The following is a 16,299-nucleotide window of genomic DNA, read 5'->3' on the forward strand; positions in this document are numbered from 1 at the left end:
TTTGGACAAGACAGCCTATAGAGAATTAAAAAAAACTTGATATCAGAGTATACAGCTTTACAATATCATTGTATTGTGATCAATGCCAATAATTTAAGTTGGAAGTGTTTTAAGCACCACAGTGCTATATCATCTCTAAATCCATAAATCAATATGCATCTTATTAATTGGCTGCTTTTCAAAATACTAATGAAAATACAGAAAGTTAAAATTCCTGAGGTCTCCACCACATTAATCTTCATCTTTTAACTCCTTTCAATGTTTAATGCAGCCACATTTCTTCATTACTTAAAGTAGAAGAAAGCAGGATGTGAGCTCCTTCAAGAACTGACAGTTTGGTTTTAGAAGTAACTGTTACCACTCATAAAAGTGCGCACCTTGACTTCTGCTAAAAGCTTCCTCTGCGTTATCTTTGAAAGCAAACATCTGTGAGCTCCTCTGTGGACCTTTCCCTGTTCATAAAAGCAAACTTTCTGTTTCTAGTAGTAACTAATGCTTACATGGGACTTACAAATGCACACATAATACACATACGTAACCACTTAAACGTCACTGAAAGCCTATGAGGTACTATTAGTAGTCCCTTTTTACAAATGAGTAAACTGAGATCCAGAGAGGTTAGAGGGACTCATTCGAAGTTACACAAGCATGTAAACCCAGGCAGTCTCTCCCCAGAGCCCATATTCTTAACCACTGCACCATACACACATCAAAGTGCTGAAGTAAGAGGAAAAGAATGACAAAGGTTTTTAACATTTAATAGGTTAGAAATAAGTATTAGTCTTGGGTAGACTATGTAGCAGACTCCTTGAACTATTTTAGAAATAAAAACCTGTTTGTTAAGGATGATCAGGTTCATCACCCAAAGTTCAGATAGAGCACCTTAAAATTAAACACTTTGTTTGCTTTCATCACTGGTAGGCCTGGGGTGAATTTTAGTGTGTGTTGCTTCTATGTTTCAGATGTTCATGAATTCACATCAGTTTAAGTCATAGCCTATAGGCTCAATTCAGCCTGCACTTTTTAAGGCCCTACTGTGTGTGAGACAGAGCAGGTACAAATATGATTAAGACACCTTTCTTGATATCTAACAGCAGAGATGGACATATTTGAAAAACAATATAAAATGATAAATGATCTTATAATAAGTGATATAATAATAGAAATATATGAAGTATTATATGGTTACAAATGAATTTTAAAAATTAACTGCAGTATCTATAAGATACACTCACTTTCTATATGAAAAAAGGAAAAATGTCTCTATCTGCGAAACTGGTTTCAGTATCTAACTCTGGCAGACACAAAACATCCACATCATAGACTTTAATTAAATGTGGTCTTCTAAACTACCAGTCCTCTTCCACTTTTGAAATCACCTGCAAGAGCTACTCAGTGTTGGGAAATGCACCCCTAGTTCTATATGCATGTATGTTTCATGCCCTGGACTTGAGCAAAGACAGTGGATTATTTTTGCCAAAGCACAGTTTCCCACATGATAACACTGAGCTCACTTAGCCAACCCGCCATTAGGTGTCTGACTTCAGATAGACTGTGTGGGAGGAGGAGGATACAGAAGCTGGACACAGTTAGAATAAAGAGCTATTAAGATTCAGTCTCCTATGCCTAATATAAAAAACTAGCTCACTGGCCTTGTAAAATATGGATAATAATTTTAAAAAATACCTGGGAGATTTCAGTATACTTTTATCCCTGAGAACAAGAACTTTAGATAAATCCTTAGGCTATTATGGCTGAAAGTAAGAAATCTTCCTATGTTACTTAGCCAGCACTAAATTAGATGCAGCCATTTCTCCATTGAATTGTTTCCTAAAGCGCGTTATTAATAGGCCAGCATGTGGTCACCAAGGGCCTATCAGAGTGTAAGAAGTTTTCTGTAGAATTCAGAAATCCAAACAAAGCCTTTCCTAAAAGTTTAACAACCTGCTGGTTGGAAACGGTCTAAATTTCACTGTCTTATGGGGCAGGTTTTAGAGCGACACAAAAGAAATTATAGCTTAAGGACTAGCTACTGTTTATTTCATGTTAGCTAGGAGCCAGCACTTTATTTTTATATGAAAAATTACCTCCATTTTATAGAGGCTTATAGAGGCTAAGTAGTGCCAAGATTGCATACAACACATATACATGCACATGCGTGCACATATACATACATGTGCACAGGTACTCACCCACACACACACACACACACATAGCATTTCAGAATTGACAACCAGGCAGTTTGACCCCTGAATCTGCATTCTTCACCACTCCAGAATAAAATGTAGATGAACTCATTATTGTGGCAGCTGTAATCACCTCAAGCTACTCAGGGCAGGTGTGGAGGAGCACTGCGTGGAGAGTTTACTAAGGAATTACCGTTGGCAGGCAGTGATGTAGACACTGCGGGCATGCAGGCGCATGGGATAGGCCTGTGCTCTGACTGCCCTGACGCTCCAGGAGAGGAGTGAGAATAGAGCAGTGCACTCATCAGTCATCCCAACACTAGCCAGTGCTGGGAAGAAAGTATAGGAGGCTGCTGGGGCCCGGGGATCAGGAAGCCCTCTCTGAAGAGATGACATTTGACCTACAACCTGGACCCCGAGAAGAAACCCACAGGAAGACTGGGGGAAAGTGCTCCGCACAGCGGGCTCAAACACAAGGTCCTGAGAGGGGAGGACCAGATAAGTCCGAGGAGCAGCAGGAAGTCCGGGGTGGCTGGAGCATCAGAGAGAAGAGACAGCTGGGCAGGTGGGGCAGGGGACAGTTCACATGGGATCTAGGGCCTTGTGGTCACGGTTAGCAGTGTGGCCTTGATTCTCAGTCACATCACAAATCATGGAGGCTTTAAGCTGAAAAGTCACATTGGCTGATTTATACGGGGTGGGGACAAAAGCAGGCTTACACTTGTGAGAACACAAAAACCGTTTATTCTTGCATTTTTATTAGTGTATCATTGCCATAGGAACAACTGTAAACCTACTTTGGCCACACCCTATATATTTTTTAAAATATGTTTTATTGACTTTTTTACAGAGAGGAAGGGAGATAGAGAGCTAGAAATATCGATGAGGGAGAAACATTGATCAGCTGCCTCCTGCACACCCTCTACTGGGGATGTGCCCGCAAACAAGGTACATGCCCTTGACTGGAATCGAACCCGGGACTCTTCAGTATGCAGGCTGATGCTCTATCCACTGAGCCAAACCGGTTTCAGCACACACACACCCTATATTTTTAAAAATTATTGCTTTAGCTTATAATGGGAGACCCAGTAGAAGCCCAGAGGAGAAAGAGGGACTTCAGGAGGAGATGGTGTAAATGGGGGTGGGGGAGAGTCAGAGCTGGGTTAGCAATTCAGAGGTAGGCTCCCAAAGCTGAGCACTCTGTGGACTGGATGAGGGGCTGAGGGGATGAAAGGAACCAGGGGAGCGGCTCCACCTCTTTTGGCTTTACCAAGTGTGTGGGCTGTGTTGCCAACCTCTGAAGGGGCGGGGGGGGGGGGGCTGGGGAGGAGAGGGTAAAGGGATAGGGAAGGGTGTATGCAGTTTTGAACATGCTAAGTTTGAAATTCCTACTTAGGTAGGCAAGTGGGTGTGTCATGTCACTAATTGGACACATGCCTACAGTCTAGCCCACAGGGCTGAGTAAAACATCTGGGAGCTTCAGAACGTCAATAGTAACAAAGGCTCTGGGACGGGACATACCTGCCAGGTGGAAAGGGAGTGAGAGAGAGAAAGAGAACCAGGTCAAACGCCAGCAGATTCGAAAAGTATGCGATCAAAAAAGATTTTTAATTGAGGTATAATTGACAGATAATAGTTCCAGGTGTACAATATGATTCGTTATCTGTATATATTATGAAGGGATCATCAGCATGAGTCTATTTAAAATCCACACATCTATTACTATACATAGCTATAGTTTTTTTCTTCTTGTGATTAGGATTTTTAAGATCTACATTCGAATATAGAATGCAGTATTGGTAGTAACTAGAGTGGCCATCCCAGACATTGCATATCCAGGACTTAATCTTGTAACTGGAAGTTTATACTTTTTGACTCCCTTCAACCATTTCATCACCCCTTTAACCTCCCCCCTCTGGCAGCCATCACTTTGTTTTCTGCATCTATGACTCTGGGTTTGTGCTTTTTTTTGTTTTTAAGATTCCACCTATAAGTGGCATCTTATGGTGTTTGCCTTTCTCTGTCTGATTTATTTCACTTATATAAAGCCTTCTAAGTTCATCCATTTGTTTGCAAATTTCGGGATTTCCTTCTTTTTATAGATACATAACATTTGTGTGTGTGTGTGTGTGTGTGTGTGTGTGTCTCACATTTTCTTATCGATCTGTCCGTCCATCGATGGAAACTTAGGTTGTTTCCATATCATGGCTATTGTAAATAAGGCTGCAATGAGCCTGAGGGTGCAGCTCTCTTTTCGAGTTAGTGTTTTTGTTTCCTTTGGACAAATACCCAAATATGGAGTTGTTGGAAAAGAAAGATGGATTTTTGCAGTTAGTTTGTTTTCATACCAGAATTAATAGAATTTGTTTATATGCTAATACAAATAATCTAAGAGAAAAAAAACAACATGGATTTTGCAGAATGGGGAGAGAATAAGATAGAGCAAAGTCTTTGCAAAAGAGAAAGGAAATTGAATCTGGCCTGTATGGGTGCTGGATGGTGAGGAAGTACTCTCAAGGACTAGATGGCAACAAGATATTCTCACAAATTTCATGATGTAAGTAGGAAAGGGAAACACAAAATAAATACAGACATATCAAGCTTCCGCCACCCCACCCCTCCTGATTACAAAAAGGATTACACAGGTCATGATAGATTTAGGAGCACCAAACAGGACAGGATGGTGGCTCTGAAATGTGGGATGAAGGAATGTAGATTGAACTGGACCTTGTGGATAAGGAGTTGGGTCTGATAGAGAGGAGAGCAGGGCACCTTTAAAAAGGTAGTGTGTGGCCAAGTGCTCATCCTTAGATGAATGGATAAAAAAGCTGTGGTACCTTTATAGTGGAATACTACTCTGCCATAAAAAGGAGGGAAATGTTAGGCTTTGTAACATCTTGGGTGGACCTGGAGAGTATTATGCTAAGACAGTGGTCGGCAAACTCATTAGTCAGCAGAGCCAAATATCAACAGTACAATGATTGAAATTTTTTTAAGAGCCAAATTTTTAAAACTTAAACTTCTAACACCACTTCTTCAAAATAGACTCGCCCAGGCCGTGGTTTCTTGTGGAAGAGCCACACTCAAGAGGCCAAAGAGCCCCATGTGGCTCAAGAGCCGCAGTTTGCTGACCACTGTGCTAAGGAAAATAGGCCAGTCAGAGAAAAATGAGTGCCATATGGTTTCACTCATAAGTGAAATTTAATGAACAACCTGATCTACCAAGCAAAATAGAGACAGACTCATAGATAGAAAGCAGGCAGACAGCTCAGGTCGGGCAAGGGAAGTTGGGGGAGAGGGGGAATTGAGCAAAAAAGAAAGAAAAGGAGAACTCATGGAATGGACAACAGTACGGTGATTGTGTGGGGTGGGGGGCAGAGGGGTATAGGGCATAGAGGGGATAGTGATTAGAAAAATAAAATAAGATACATTTTTAAAAGGTAGGGAGAGGGTAGTAATATTCATGCTTGGTGCATATTGACAGATTCTAGTAGATATTTTTTTCTAAGTTCTCAATTTTTTTTTTGAATGGTCAAATAAAACATGTGCCCCTTTTAAGTGACATTTTGACGCATCCTAAAATGTTTTATGAGTAACAGCTCCTGTTGATCCCCAGCAAGAAAAAGCCTCGTTGAACATAAGGATTTCTCTGCTGGCTTTTGGAAAAGTGTTCAGAGAAGCTGAAGGAGTCTAAGCCCAGTTTGGCCCTTCTTTCACAATGTTTTCTGACTAGCTTAGTTCCTTGCCACCATGACCTTGTACAGTCACCCACTGACTCTGAATTCAATTTCTCTGTCTGTGGATAGAGAAAATTAGATTGTTGTAAGGATTGAATGAGTTAATTGCCTAGAGCTGTGCCTGGCACATAGTGTGAGCTATCATTATTACCACCAAAAGAAAACCAAAAACCCACATTTTCATTTTTAAAAATCTAAAACATATGCATAAACCAAGAGAATATAAAAATCACATAGAATCTCACTATCCTATGTCCTTTATTTGTATTTTGTACCTGGTTTTAAAAATTTAACATATTTTTATTTAAAATATTATTGAGTAACTAAGAGGTTAAATAATTTGCATGAGGTCATAAAATAGAAAGCAGTGGCAACAGAATTTACACTCAGATTTTTTGAACTTGTTGAGTGATTATTGCTGTGCTGGTAATTATAGCAACTGAGAAAGGAGGAGAAAAATGAGTAATGGGGCCAGAGTATAGTTAGTCCTTAAATTTTGAAAGGCAAAACATGTACAAAAGGATGAACTTCATGATGAGATTCACTAAATTCAGAATTTAAAAAATACACACACGCATATGTGTGTGTGTGTGTGTGTGTATGTATGTATGTGTGTGTGTGTGTGTATATATATATATATATATATATATATATATTTTTTTTTTTTTTACTGGTTGATATCTGCTTTTAAGAAGACTGCTTATTTCCTGAAGCTATGTGATTTCCATCTAATTTGTTTTCTTTCAGAAGTACACATTTTTAAAAAATCAGGGAATATATCAGATTGAAAAATATATAAAAATAGTAATTTCATGAATATGGGCATTTTGTTATATTGCAATTGTATACACCTTTCTGGTGAAATGTTTAAAAATGTAAATAATGCATATATCCATTAATAATGGAATAATAAAATTATGGTGAATCCACACAAATGAGTTTGAAGCAGCCACTAGAAAGTTACAAAGGTACATATTTATTTAATGACATGTATTAAATGTGGGGAAAACAGTAATTGAGCAGTATAATAGTATTGTCATCTTTTAAAATATATTTGATTATTTTTCTATGTTCATAGACATAAACTTTAGAAAGATGTGGTCCAAAGTATCTGGTTAGTGGTATTTCAAATGATTTTTTTCTTTAATTTTCACTATTGTACATTTTATGGGCTTTTTTCCTACAAGGAAGTATTAAATTGCTGAAGTTTTGAAAATGAAAAGGTAATACCTTTCTTACTATTTATTGATTTCAGGGAGGAAGGTCAAGGGATGGAGAGAGAGAGAACATCAATGATGAAAGAGAATCATTGATCTGCAGGCTGCCTCCTGCAACCCAGGCATGTGCCCTGACCTATGAACCTTCTCCTGGTTCATAGGTTAATGCTCAACCCCTAAGCTATGCTGGCAGGGTGGAAAGGTAACACCTTTTAAAGTGAAAGGAGGAAGCTCATTTTTGGTGACACTTCCACCGCCCTTTATCCCTGGAGTGGGGCGGAGAACACAGTGTTTGATTCCTTTGCTCTGTGTGGGAGGCAATGCAGAAACAACTTTTAAGCAGGTAAATACCTGATACTCAGATAGATAGTAACGTGGAGGGCTAGAACGTGTGCCTCCTTCAGATTGGAGCCTGCAGAAAAGACTGAATGTGGTGGTTTGATAAATATGCAGAAAAACATTAACCTGAGACAGAAGTGGTGTTTCCTGACCAGCAGGTGCAAAGCAGATGACTCAGGAGGAGACAGGAGAGGAGCCGGAGGGAAGGTGCCCTGCGGGGAGGGGAGGAAAGAGGAGGGAGCGGCTGGCACAGATGGGGAGATCTGATCTGCTACCATCTGCAAGAGCTGCTCTGACACCTGAGACAGAAGGTGACATTGAGATTTCACAAGGGTTGGACAGGTATGCGAAAACCAGCAAATGTATTACCAGGGGACACTATCCTCTTTGGTCCTTTATGTTTCTCTAAAAATCAGCTAGAAAAAGGTAGTTAAAAAAAAAAAAGAGAATGTCTTCCTAAATAGAGGTAATCAGATGGGCTTTAAAAAAAAATGATATAAATATTCAGAATTATATGAGAAATAGCCATTTCTCTCCCCAGTTTCAGGACATGTAGAATGTCTGTGATAGCTCCCGTAGGGCTTTTGCCAGCCTCTCTGAACACTCTCATGACTCCAGCACAGTTGATTTATGTCAGGTTCCCCTGACTTTCTGACAACCAAGCCTACTGGTTTTTTCCCTCAGTTTCCCTGCTCAGCTTCTCTTGTATCTCCTCATCAAACTTCCTCCTTGTTTATCACCTACTTACATGGTTTGCTGTTTGCTTTACTCTGCTTCCCCCCTCTTCCCTTCTCCCTCAGTTCATCCTGCACAGTTAATGTTCCCACTCACCACCTAGACATACATCCAAACACTTTTGCCCTGGTATTCCACCCTGTGTTTCATGACTTGCCTCCTACCACCTCAAGATGCCGCTCTTCTCTGGTTGCAAAGTCTACTGCCTCTCCCTGCACAAACCTTGCAGTTCCTTAATTCCATTCATTCCATCAGAAGCTAAAGGCCTGCCATGAGCAAGACAGGAAGCTGAGCCCTCCAAGGAATGCAGACATGCCCCTGGAGATCAGATGGAACGGGCCCTGCCACCACTGCTTCCTAGTTATGTGACCCGATGAAATTTACCTAAGCCCCGGGTTCCTCGGTTTTCTTATCTGTAATCTGTAATCTCACTCTCCTCATAGTGAAGTTCATTATTATAATAATTAAATGCTATGAGGTGTCTAGCCGACAGCCAGGCAAATAGTTAAGTACTGAAGAATTGGTAGTTCCCTTCCGAACACCACTTCATTTCCCAAAGAACTTAAAACGTTCTAGCAGATGTGATGTAATAAGTGGTGAGAGTAATGTAAACAAGAACACTAGGAGTCCAGAGAAGACAGAGCACAGAAAAATGAGTAGGCTGATCTTAAAAGATAGACTATCCAGAAATGACTGGTTAGGAGTTTCCTATAGGAATGAGTAATATAACTAAAGTGTCAGTCATGCGAAAAGGCCAAGAAGGAAAAGTCCTTACCTACACTGGATATTCATCTAAAGTTCCTAGCTCGGTGGCACTGTCCTCGCCACTCTGCTTAATATTGCTCCCACTGCATTCCCGTTGCTCCCAACGCCTCACCCTGCAACATGTTTCTTATTCACCACCACACCATGCATTTATTTACCTTGTCCATTGTGTATGTTCTCAAAAGAATTGAATCTCTTCAAAGGCAGGTGTGTGTGTGTGTGTGTGTGTGTGTGTTCACTGTGGTTTTTCCATTACCTAATGGGATAGACACCAGGGATCATGGTCAACTCTCTGGATCAGGATTATGTGATGTGGAAGTCCAGGAAGTTCTGGAGGATAGGAACACTAATCTCATACAGATTATGGGGAGACAGATTTGAGAGGGAGAGAGATGGGGAACCAACCATTGCAGTGGCCCAGGGACTAGGAGAAGAAAGCCTCTGCTAGGTGATTGTTATAAATATAAATAGGGACAGCAATCATTCCAGCAGAGTTACCTAAACGTCATTGTTTCAACATCAATCAAAGGCTGGAAAACATACCTTAGACTAGGGGTGTCAAACTCACTCAGAGAAGGGGCCAAAAATCTAAAATCCAGCCTAAATCGCGGGCTGAATGGTTTACTGAACAGTCATAAACTGTCATTGTGATGGAAACGCAGCAGAGTGCAGTGATGACAGCGCGGTGCGGGCCACATTGCAAGGCCTGGCGGGACTGATTTGGCCCGTGGGCCTTGTGTTTGACACATGTGCCTTAGACAAAGGAAGTAACGCTTTAGGCTGCCATCCAAGAGAAGTAAGTAAATGTATCTGTTCTGAATGTATTGATAGGCAAATATAACCAATTGCAAAGAGTACATATAGTATGATTCCATTTATATAAATATGTATGTAAATATATATGTGTTAACACATTAAATTTATCTGAAAAGCACACACCAGACTCTTAACACATATGGAATGGCATTAGGGAAGGTACCAACAAGTTTTTACTACAATATCACACAATTCTGTTATGTTTGGTTAATTTTCTGTAAGCATGTATTACTTTACATTAAAATAGTTTAAAATAAATAATTTAAATGACTCGGGCTATATAAAGGAAATAGTGAAGAATATACTTCTGAATTATCACAGTTATTTAAAATGTCACCTAAAATCTCTTGTCACAAAATATGTGCATGAAACTGTATGCATTTGGACTAAAAATCTGACCCTTAACTCAAAAACAGTAACGACACAAATGAATTTGGGAAGGCATGATCCAGAGTCAGAGACCCTTTTATTTCAAGAATGAAGCCACTGTCGCACTCCAGTTTAAGAGTCAGAAAGCATTTCCTAATTAATGAGTGAGGAAGACATTAATAATTCATGCCATGAAATCTCTTGGGAGAGGGTTAAAGTTTAAAACCATGACTCTTGAGCTCACAGTTACACTAAAATTTATTTCATAGTTTATAAGCCATTTAAAAGTATGGTTGTGATGGCCAAAGAGATAAAAAATTAAATTAATAATAAATATAGCATTAAAAACATGTTGCTTTGAAGAAAGCTTTTCATAGTTCTTTTTAAAAAATGATTTTCTGAATATGCAATCCAAGTAAAAATGGTATAAACCATTTTCTATTTCAAAATAAGACTGATATTGTTTAAAAATAAAGAACAATACCTTTTGAAGCAATTATAGATACCACTTGCATCTTAACTTTATTATTATTTGTAACTCTCCTAGGTACCAGTTCAACAGATTCTGACAGTGAAAGTTTAGCTTTCATATCGAAACCTGGAGCAATGCCACAGTAAGTGCTTACAATTTATTCAATTATATAGCAAAGAACAGCAGCAGAATTGGGATAGGAAGCCACCAGTGTTTTTTTCAGAAAAAGGTCAACTGATGTCAATCAAAGATCAAATACTTGAACTTGGAATGTCATTTTTAACTTAGAAATTTGAATTTGGAAGTCTGCGTTTCATCATTGATATGCAAAAAATCTAACCATAGATAATGTTATTATAGTTTCAAAGACAACTAGCCAGTTATAAATTTATGGCAAGAGCAGTCATGTTGAGAGAAAATGTATTAAATCACTATTAAAAATAAATGAGGATCAATGTATTTATATAAATTGGAAAATATTTCATTAGGCCAGCAATGTGTTTCCATTTAAATAAAGTCTATTTCTAGCTAGATTGTGTCATGAAAATCTTAAAATTTATTTACTTCTTCCTATAAAGACATGGATTCTTAGTAAAATGTTGGTATCTTAATTATTTTTCAAAAAATCAAAATTTTCAACAGTTTTGTAGAAAACTCTATGAATATGCAGACAATGTCAAATTCTTTTGATCTGCTGGTATATACATAACAATTATATCCACTCAATGTCAAATCATCACCAAATACTAATGCTGAATGGGCCTTAATAAGATCCTATTATATATATGTATTCTACCACCTCTCATTTCAGAGAAGGATCAAGTTGAGAGAAGTTACATGGCTCGCTTGGAACTCCACAGCCAACAACCTAACAAAACTTGGTCTAATAACCAATTCTTCTTAACCTTTGTCTACATCTCACTAACTTCCATGCACTAAGAAAAGACAAAAATTTCAAGACACTCTCAACTTCACAAAATTAGAACCAGAACAAAGAACAGCTGCTAGACTTTAAAAAAAGACAACCATAACTTTGGATTAAATATAGAACCTTAATCCTAAAGATTTCAAATATCTTCCTACTCCTGAAGATTAGACTTTTTCTGAGCATTGTCTTTGCAGATTCTCAAGTTCAACACCTTAGGTTCACTGATAATGGCTGTGTTACATACAGCTACTCTTCTATCTGTGTGTTTATTTTGCTAATATCTATAAGGTTCGTTCTCTGCATATACTGGCTATTGTAGCCCTTCCCATTTCTGAAGCACTTAACAGTTGAAGTGGATTAAGAACACAAAAAGAAACTGGGCTATTCTGTGGAAATGTTTTAAAGAGTAATGCCTGCTTTTTACAAGAATTCTAACAGAACACTTGCCTCCCTATTTTCCAGGGCTCAGAAGAAAACAACGTCCGTTTCCCTGACAATAGGATCCTCATCTCCAAAGACAGGAGTGACCACAGCTGTGATTCAGCCACTCTCTGTCCCTGTTCAGCAGGTCAGTGTGCCTAGGACCAGGGCCCACAGGGAGTGGAACTCATTGGAAGACTTCTTGCTTAAAGAATATAGCTTTAGCCGAAACCGGTTTGGCTCAGTGATAGAACCTGAAAGGTCCCAGGTTCGATTCCGGTCAAGGGCATGTACATTGGTTGTGGGCACATATCCGGTAGGGGGTGTGCAAGAGGCAGCTGGTCGATGTTTCTCTCTCATCGACGTTTCTAGCTCTCTATCCCTTTCTCCTCTTCTCTGTAAAAAAAACAAAAAACAATAAAATATATATATATTTTTAAAAAAGAATATAGCTTTAATTTTACTAGTCTGCCCCTAGAAATAGTTTCTAAGTGGAAATACCGTGGGGGGGAGGAAAGAAAATGCTAGGTAAAGGTCTTCCTTTTAATCCACTAAAAATAATTTTAACCAAAGCCATACCAGCAGTCAGTCAGCACCTGCATTTCCATTAGAACTTCCCTTTTTAGTAGCCAGTAATCTGTTAAAATGATATTTGTTTTATTTACGACTACTACTATTTGATTATCCCCCCTCATGTGTGCTCTCTTCCTTTCAGCTAAATTTATTATTTCACTTAAACAAATGAGTAGACAAGAGAAGTCTACATACCAACACAGGTATTCATTGTCATCCTCTAAGCACTAAACAGATAATAAAAATTTCAAATTTTACCTTACCATGAATTTTTATCTTTCTTTTATTATGAATATTGAGACAGTGTTAAATTCTTTTGATCTGCAGTATTTACAACTTTGATGAAGTTGTCAGGCTGCTTTATCCAAGAAAGAATAACAATACTAATGCCTGGAAAGAAACTGTAATGAGTTTATTTTGCAAACACAAACAACATGAATTCTTTAAGTAATATTGAAATCTAAACATCTTTAAGTTAAATGTATGTTACTTTGCCTTTGTGCTATGATGATTACCTTTAAATACACCACTCATAAAAGCTTCCCCCAATACCCTGAACTGTAAACTCATTCCTTACAGGTCTGTTAGGTATGTTTTGTGAAGATGACCGTGCACTCAGAGGTATTTTAGTAATTACAGTTGTGTGACTTACACTCTGTGATATGTAGAGTATGCAGGCATTAGAGAAAAGACCTTTGAGTTGAAAAGAACCCGTCAATATAAGTTACTTGGAAGTGGCATATAGGGTAGGTATTTTCTTTAAACCCCTAAACTAGAATGGAATTTATAGAAATATTTCTGATTAAATCAGTGAGGTGTTTTGTGTGGGTTTTTTTATGTTTATGTATTTAATGAATGCTTTGCACTGTGCTAGGCATTTTACAACAGAAAAAAACAAAACAAAAAAAACAAACAAAAAAAAAACCCAACACGTATCACCAGCTCCATTTATAGTTTATACACTGTGCATGGGAACGGGAATGGGAAATATACACATGAAACACTTCTCAGAGATGAAAGACTGTATTAAGGTGTAACAGGGAAGCCTAGAAGCAGAAAGACACACATACATCTAAATGAGCAGGTATCATCATAATGTAAGCCGCACATTTAAATGGTTTAAATTTTACAGGAACACTGAATGGGAGGTAATATATCCCACTTGTCTAGTTGGGAGAATGAAATGCTCAAAGAAACTCCATTGCTTTATTATAGGCAAAGTGATGTAAAGCTTAAAAATGCCCTGAATTCATATTGCCTGGGATTGAATCCCAGTTCTAACACTTACTAGCTAAGATATCTTGCACAAGTAATATAACCTTTCTTTATCTATTTTTATTACCCATTAATTGAAGGTAATATCTCAAAGGATGGTCATGAGGATTCATTGAGTTAATTTCCATATAACTCTTAGAACAATGCCTGCCACAGACTAAATATTTTATGAGTGTTCATATATTCTTTGCACATAAAAAGACAGTGAAAAGCGAGACTTCAATCTCCTAAATAACAAGCCTATAACAGCCTTACAAGGATAATGAGTAAGGCTCATTGCCACCATCCTAGCCTCTCTACCACTCTGCCAGCATTCTCCATGATGTCCGGTGGCATTCTTGGGCATATAATACCAGATCACCATAATCTTTGGTTAAAAAACTATGAACCATTTATATAGAAGTGAATGAATCCAGAGTACTTGAAAATACATGACTTGGGCACAAAGAAATATTTTCCATTCACTATCCTGAAATCCTTTTATTTTCCCAGAGATGAGCACCATTCAGTAATTATTTCAGCATCTTTGATTTCTGAACATCAAGAAAAAAAGGATATATTTTTTTCTTCATTTCCTATAATCCTTATCTATACCAAAAAGGAATACAAGTTAAAAATAAGACAGGTAGATGTTTGGTTATTTATCTTCCAATTCCAGTAACATGTGCTCTTGATTCAATGAATCCAGACTATATTAAAATATATATAATGTCTGTAAGAGCTTGTAAAAAGACCCCTGTGGAAGTCCCACACACAGAAATCCATTTGGTAATAGCATTTTAAAGTGCGTGGATCCCTAAGGAACCACGGGACTCTTGCCTTGAATGTCCTTTTGAACAGAGAAGAGTAACAGATGTGCAACGAGGAAGCAGACAATGTCTGTGCTGTAAGAGTAGATCAGCAAAATGATATATGGAGAGACTTGCATCCACTCGTTTCATTCATGTGGAGCGACCTTCATAGTGAGCCCATCTTTTCAGCAATTTATATATTTAGAATTTGATCCATGTGTCTCTGCTTTTTCAGGTTCACAGTCCAACCTCGTATCTCTGCAGACCTGATGGAACCACTTCTGCCTACTTTCCTCCTGTTTTTACAAAGGTCTGACATCTGCGAGTCTCATTCTCTGTATTTGCTTTGGTGCTCAAATTTCACTCACATGTGGCTTTGTGCAGCATCTTTAAAAAGTAAAGGAATAGATCAGTAGACTGATTATCATGGTTACCTTTGGGACTCAGATATTTACTGAATGAGGGTTATGTGAATATAATCTTATAAAGGGTCCAACTAATGTGGGCATGGTCAGGGGCCTGATAGGGGTCAAAGTATCGAGTAGAGTGGGAAAGCCAAGACAGAAAAAAAACTAGACAAAATCCCATCTAGGATATTGCTTGGGAAAACCAGCTAGCTTTATAGAAATTTTTTTTAATGACTTTCAGCTTGTTCTAAGTTGGTGTTTTGCATTGCCACGGTGAATGACATCCATTTCATTGGACAGCTGCTCAACTCAGAAATGGTACCAAGCATTTCTTCTTCCTCTCCCTCTCCCCAACCTTCAATGAACAGATAGTGCCAGGCCTGCGGACTGGTAGGCTAAAGAAGTCATGACTCCCAGATTAATCTATAAATGTAATGCAAATCTACTAAAATTCCAGTGGGTTTCTTGTGTTTATTTGTTTAATACTGAACTTGGCAATTTGATTCTAAAAGTTTGGTGGAAGAGAAATGACTAAGACTAGCCAAGACACACTCCTGAAGAAGGAAAACAAGATGGTGTTATGGAAGGGGTGAGATTCGCCCTTGGGGACAACATAGCTTCCTCAATGTAGACCCCTGGGATAGAATGGAGCTGGCACAAGGCTAAGCAAATTGACAAGTAGTCAGAATAGTCACCCACTCCGATACCTATAGAAACCTGCAGACCACCAGGTGAAGAATGAATTCTTTAGCAGATGAGGAAAATCCTAAACTTGATTTCTACCTCACACTTTTTCACAAAGCTCAGTGCCAAGTAAACTAAAGACAAACATGACAAGCAAATCTAGAAAACTCCTGTGAGGCAGTAGAGCAGAGCATTTTCATTTTCCTCCTGTAAGGAGTGATTTTTATTTTTTCCTCTGAAGCCAGCCCACGTCCAGCTTTATTAAGGATCTTTTCATAAACAGACCAACAGACCATTTACTGTAGAACAGAGACAACAAATGATAATAGCTGGCAACAACTTTGAAAATCCCCTCCTGGATAAACTACCAAAAGAGGGGGCGGGGGTCATGTAAACCCATGTCACTGTAAACAGCCAGTGAAGTCGTCCTTTGATGCTCAGAACAAGAAAGGTTTGTGGAGGGTGGACGTCCACATTTACATGCCGTTTAAGAGTTTTCCCCAAGGAGCTTTACGAGACCATCCCCAGAAAATCCCTGTTTCCTGATGGATTCTTGCCTGGGACATGGTTGATTTGGGAGTATCA

General features: G+C 38.6%; 1 protein-coding gene across 6 annotated transcripts in view; it reads left to right on the forward strand.

The window, feature by feature from the left end:
• The window catches only part of PALLD (palladin, cytoskeletal associated protein), a 375,164-nt gene that overhangs the window by 157,655 nt on the left and 201,210 nt on the right, over window positions 1-16,299 (forward strand). For all 6 annotated transcript variants that reach the window (XM_036425035.2, XM_036425040.2, XM_036425034.2 and 3 more), the window contains exons 3-5: window positions 10,712-10,778; window positions 12,027-12,132; window positions 14,859-14,933. In XM_036425035.2, coding sequence (XP_036280928.1) covers window positions 10,712-10,778; window positions 12,027-12,132; window positions 14,859-14,933 — 248 coding nt within the window. The remainder of the gene's footprint in view (window positions 1-10,711; window positions 10,779-12,026; window positions 12,133-14,858; window positions 14,934-16,299) is intronic.

This window comes from Pipistrellus kuhlii, unplaced genomic scaffold (genome assembly GCF_014108245.1).
Source record: "Pipistrellus kuhlii isolate mPipKuh1 unplaced genomic scaffold, mPipKuh1.p scaffold_m20_p_8, whole genome shotgun sequence".
NCBI lineage: Eukaryota > Metazoa > Chordata > Mammalia > Chiroptera > Vespertilionidae > Pipistrellus > Pipistrellus kuhlii.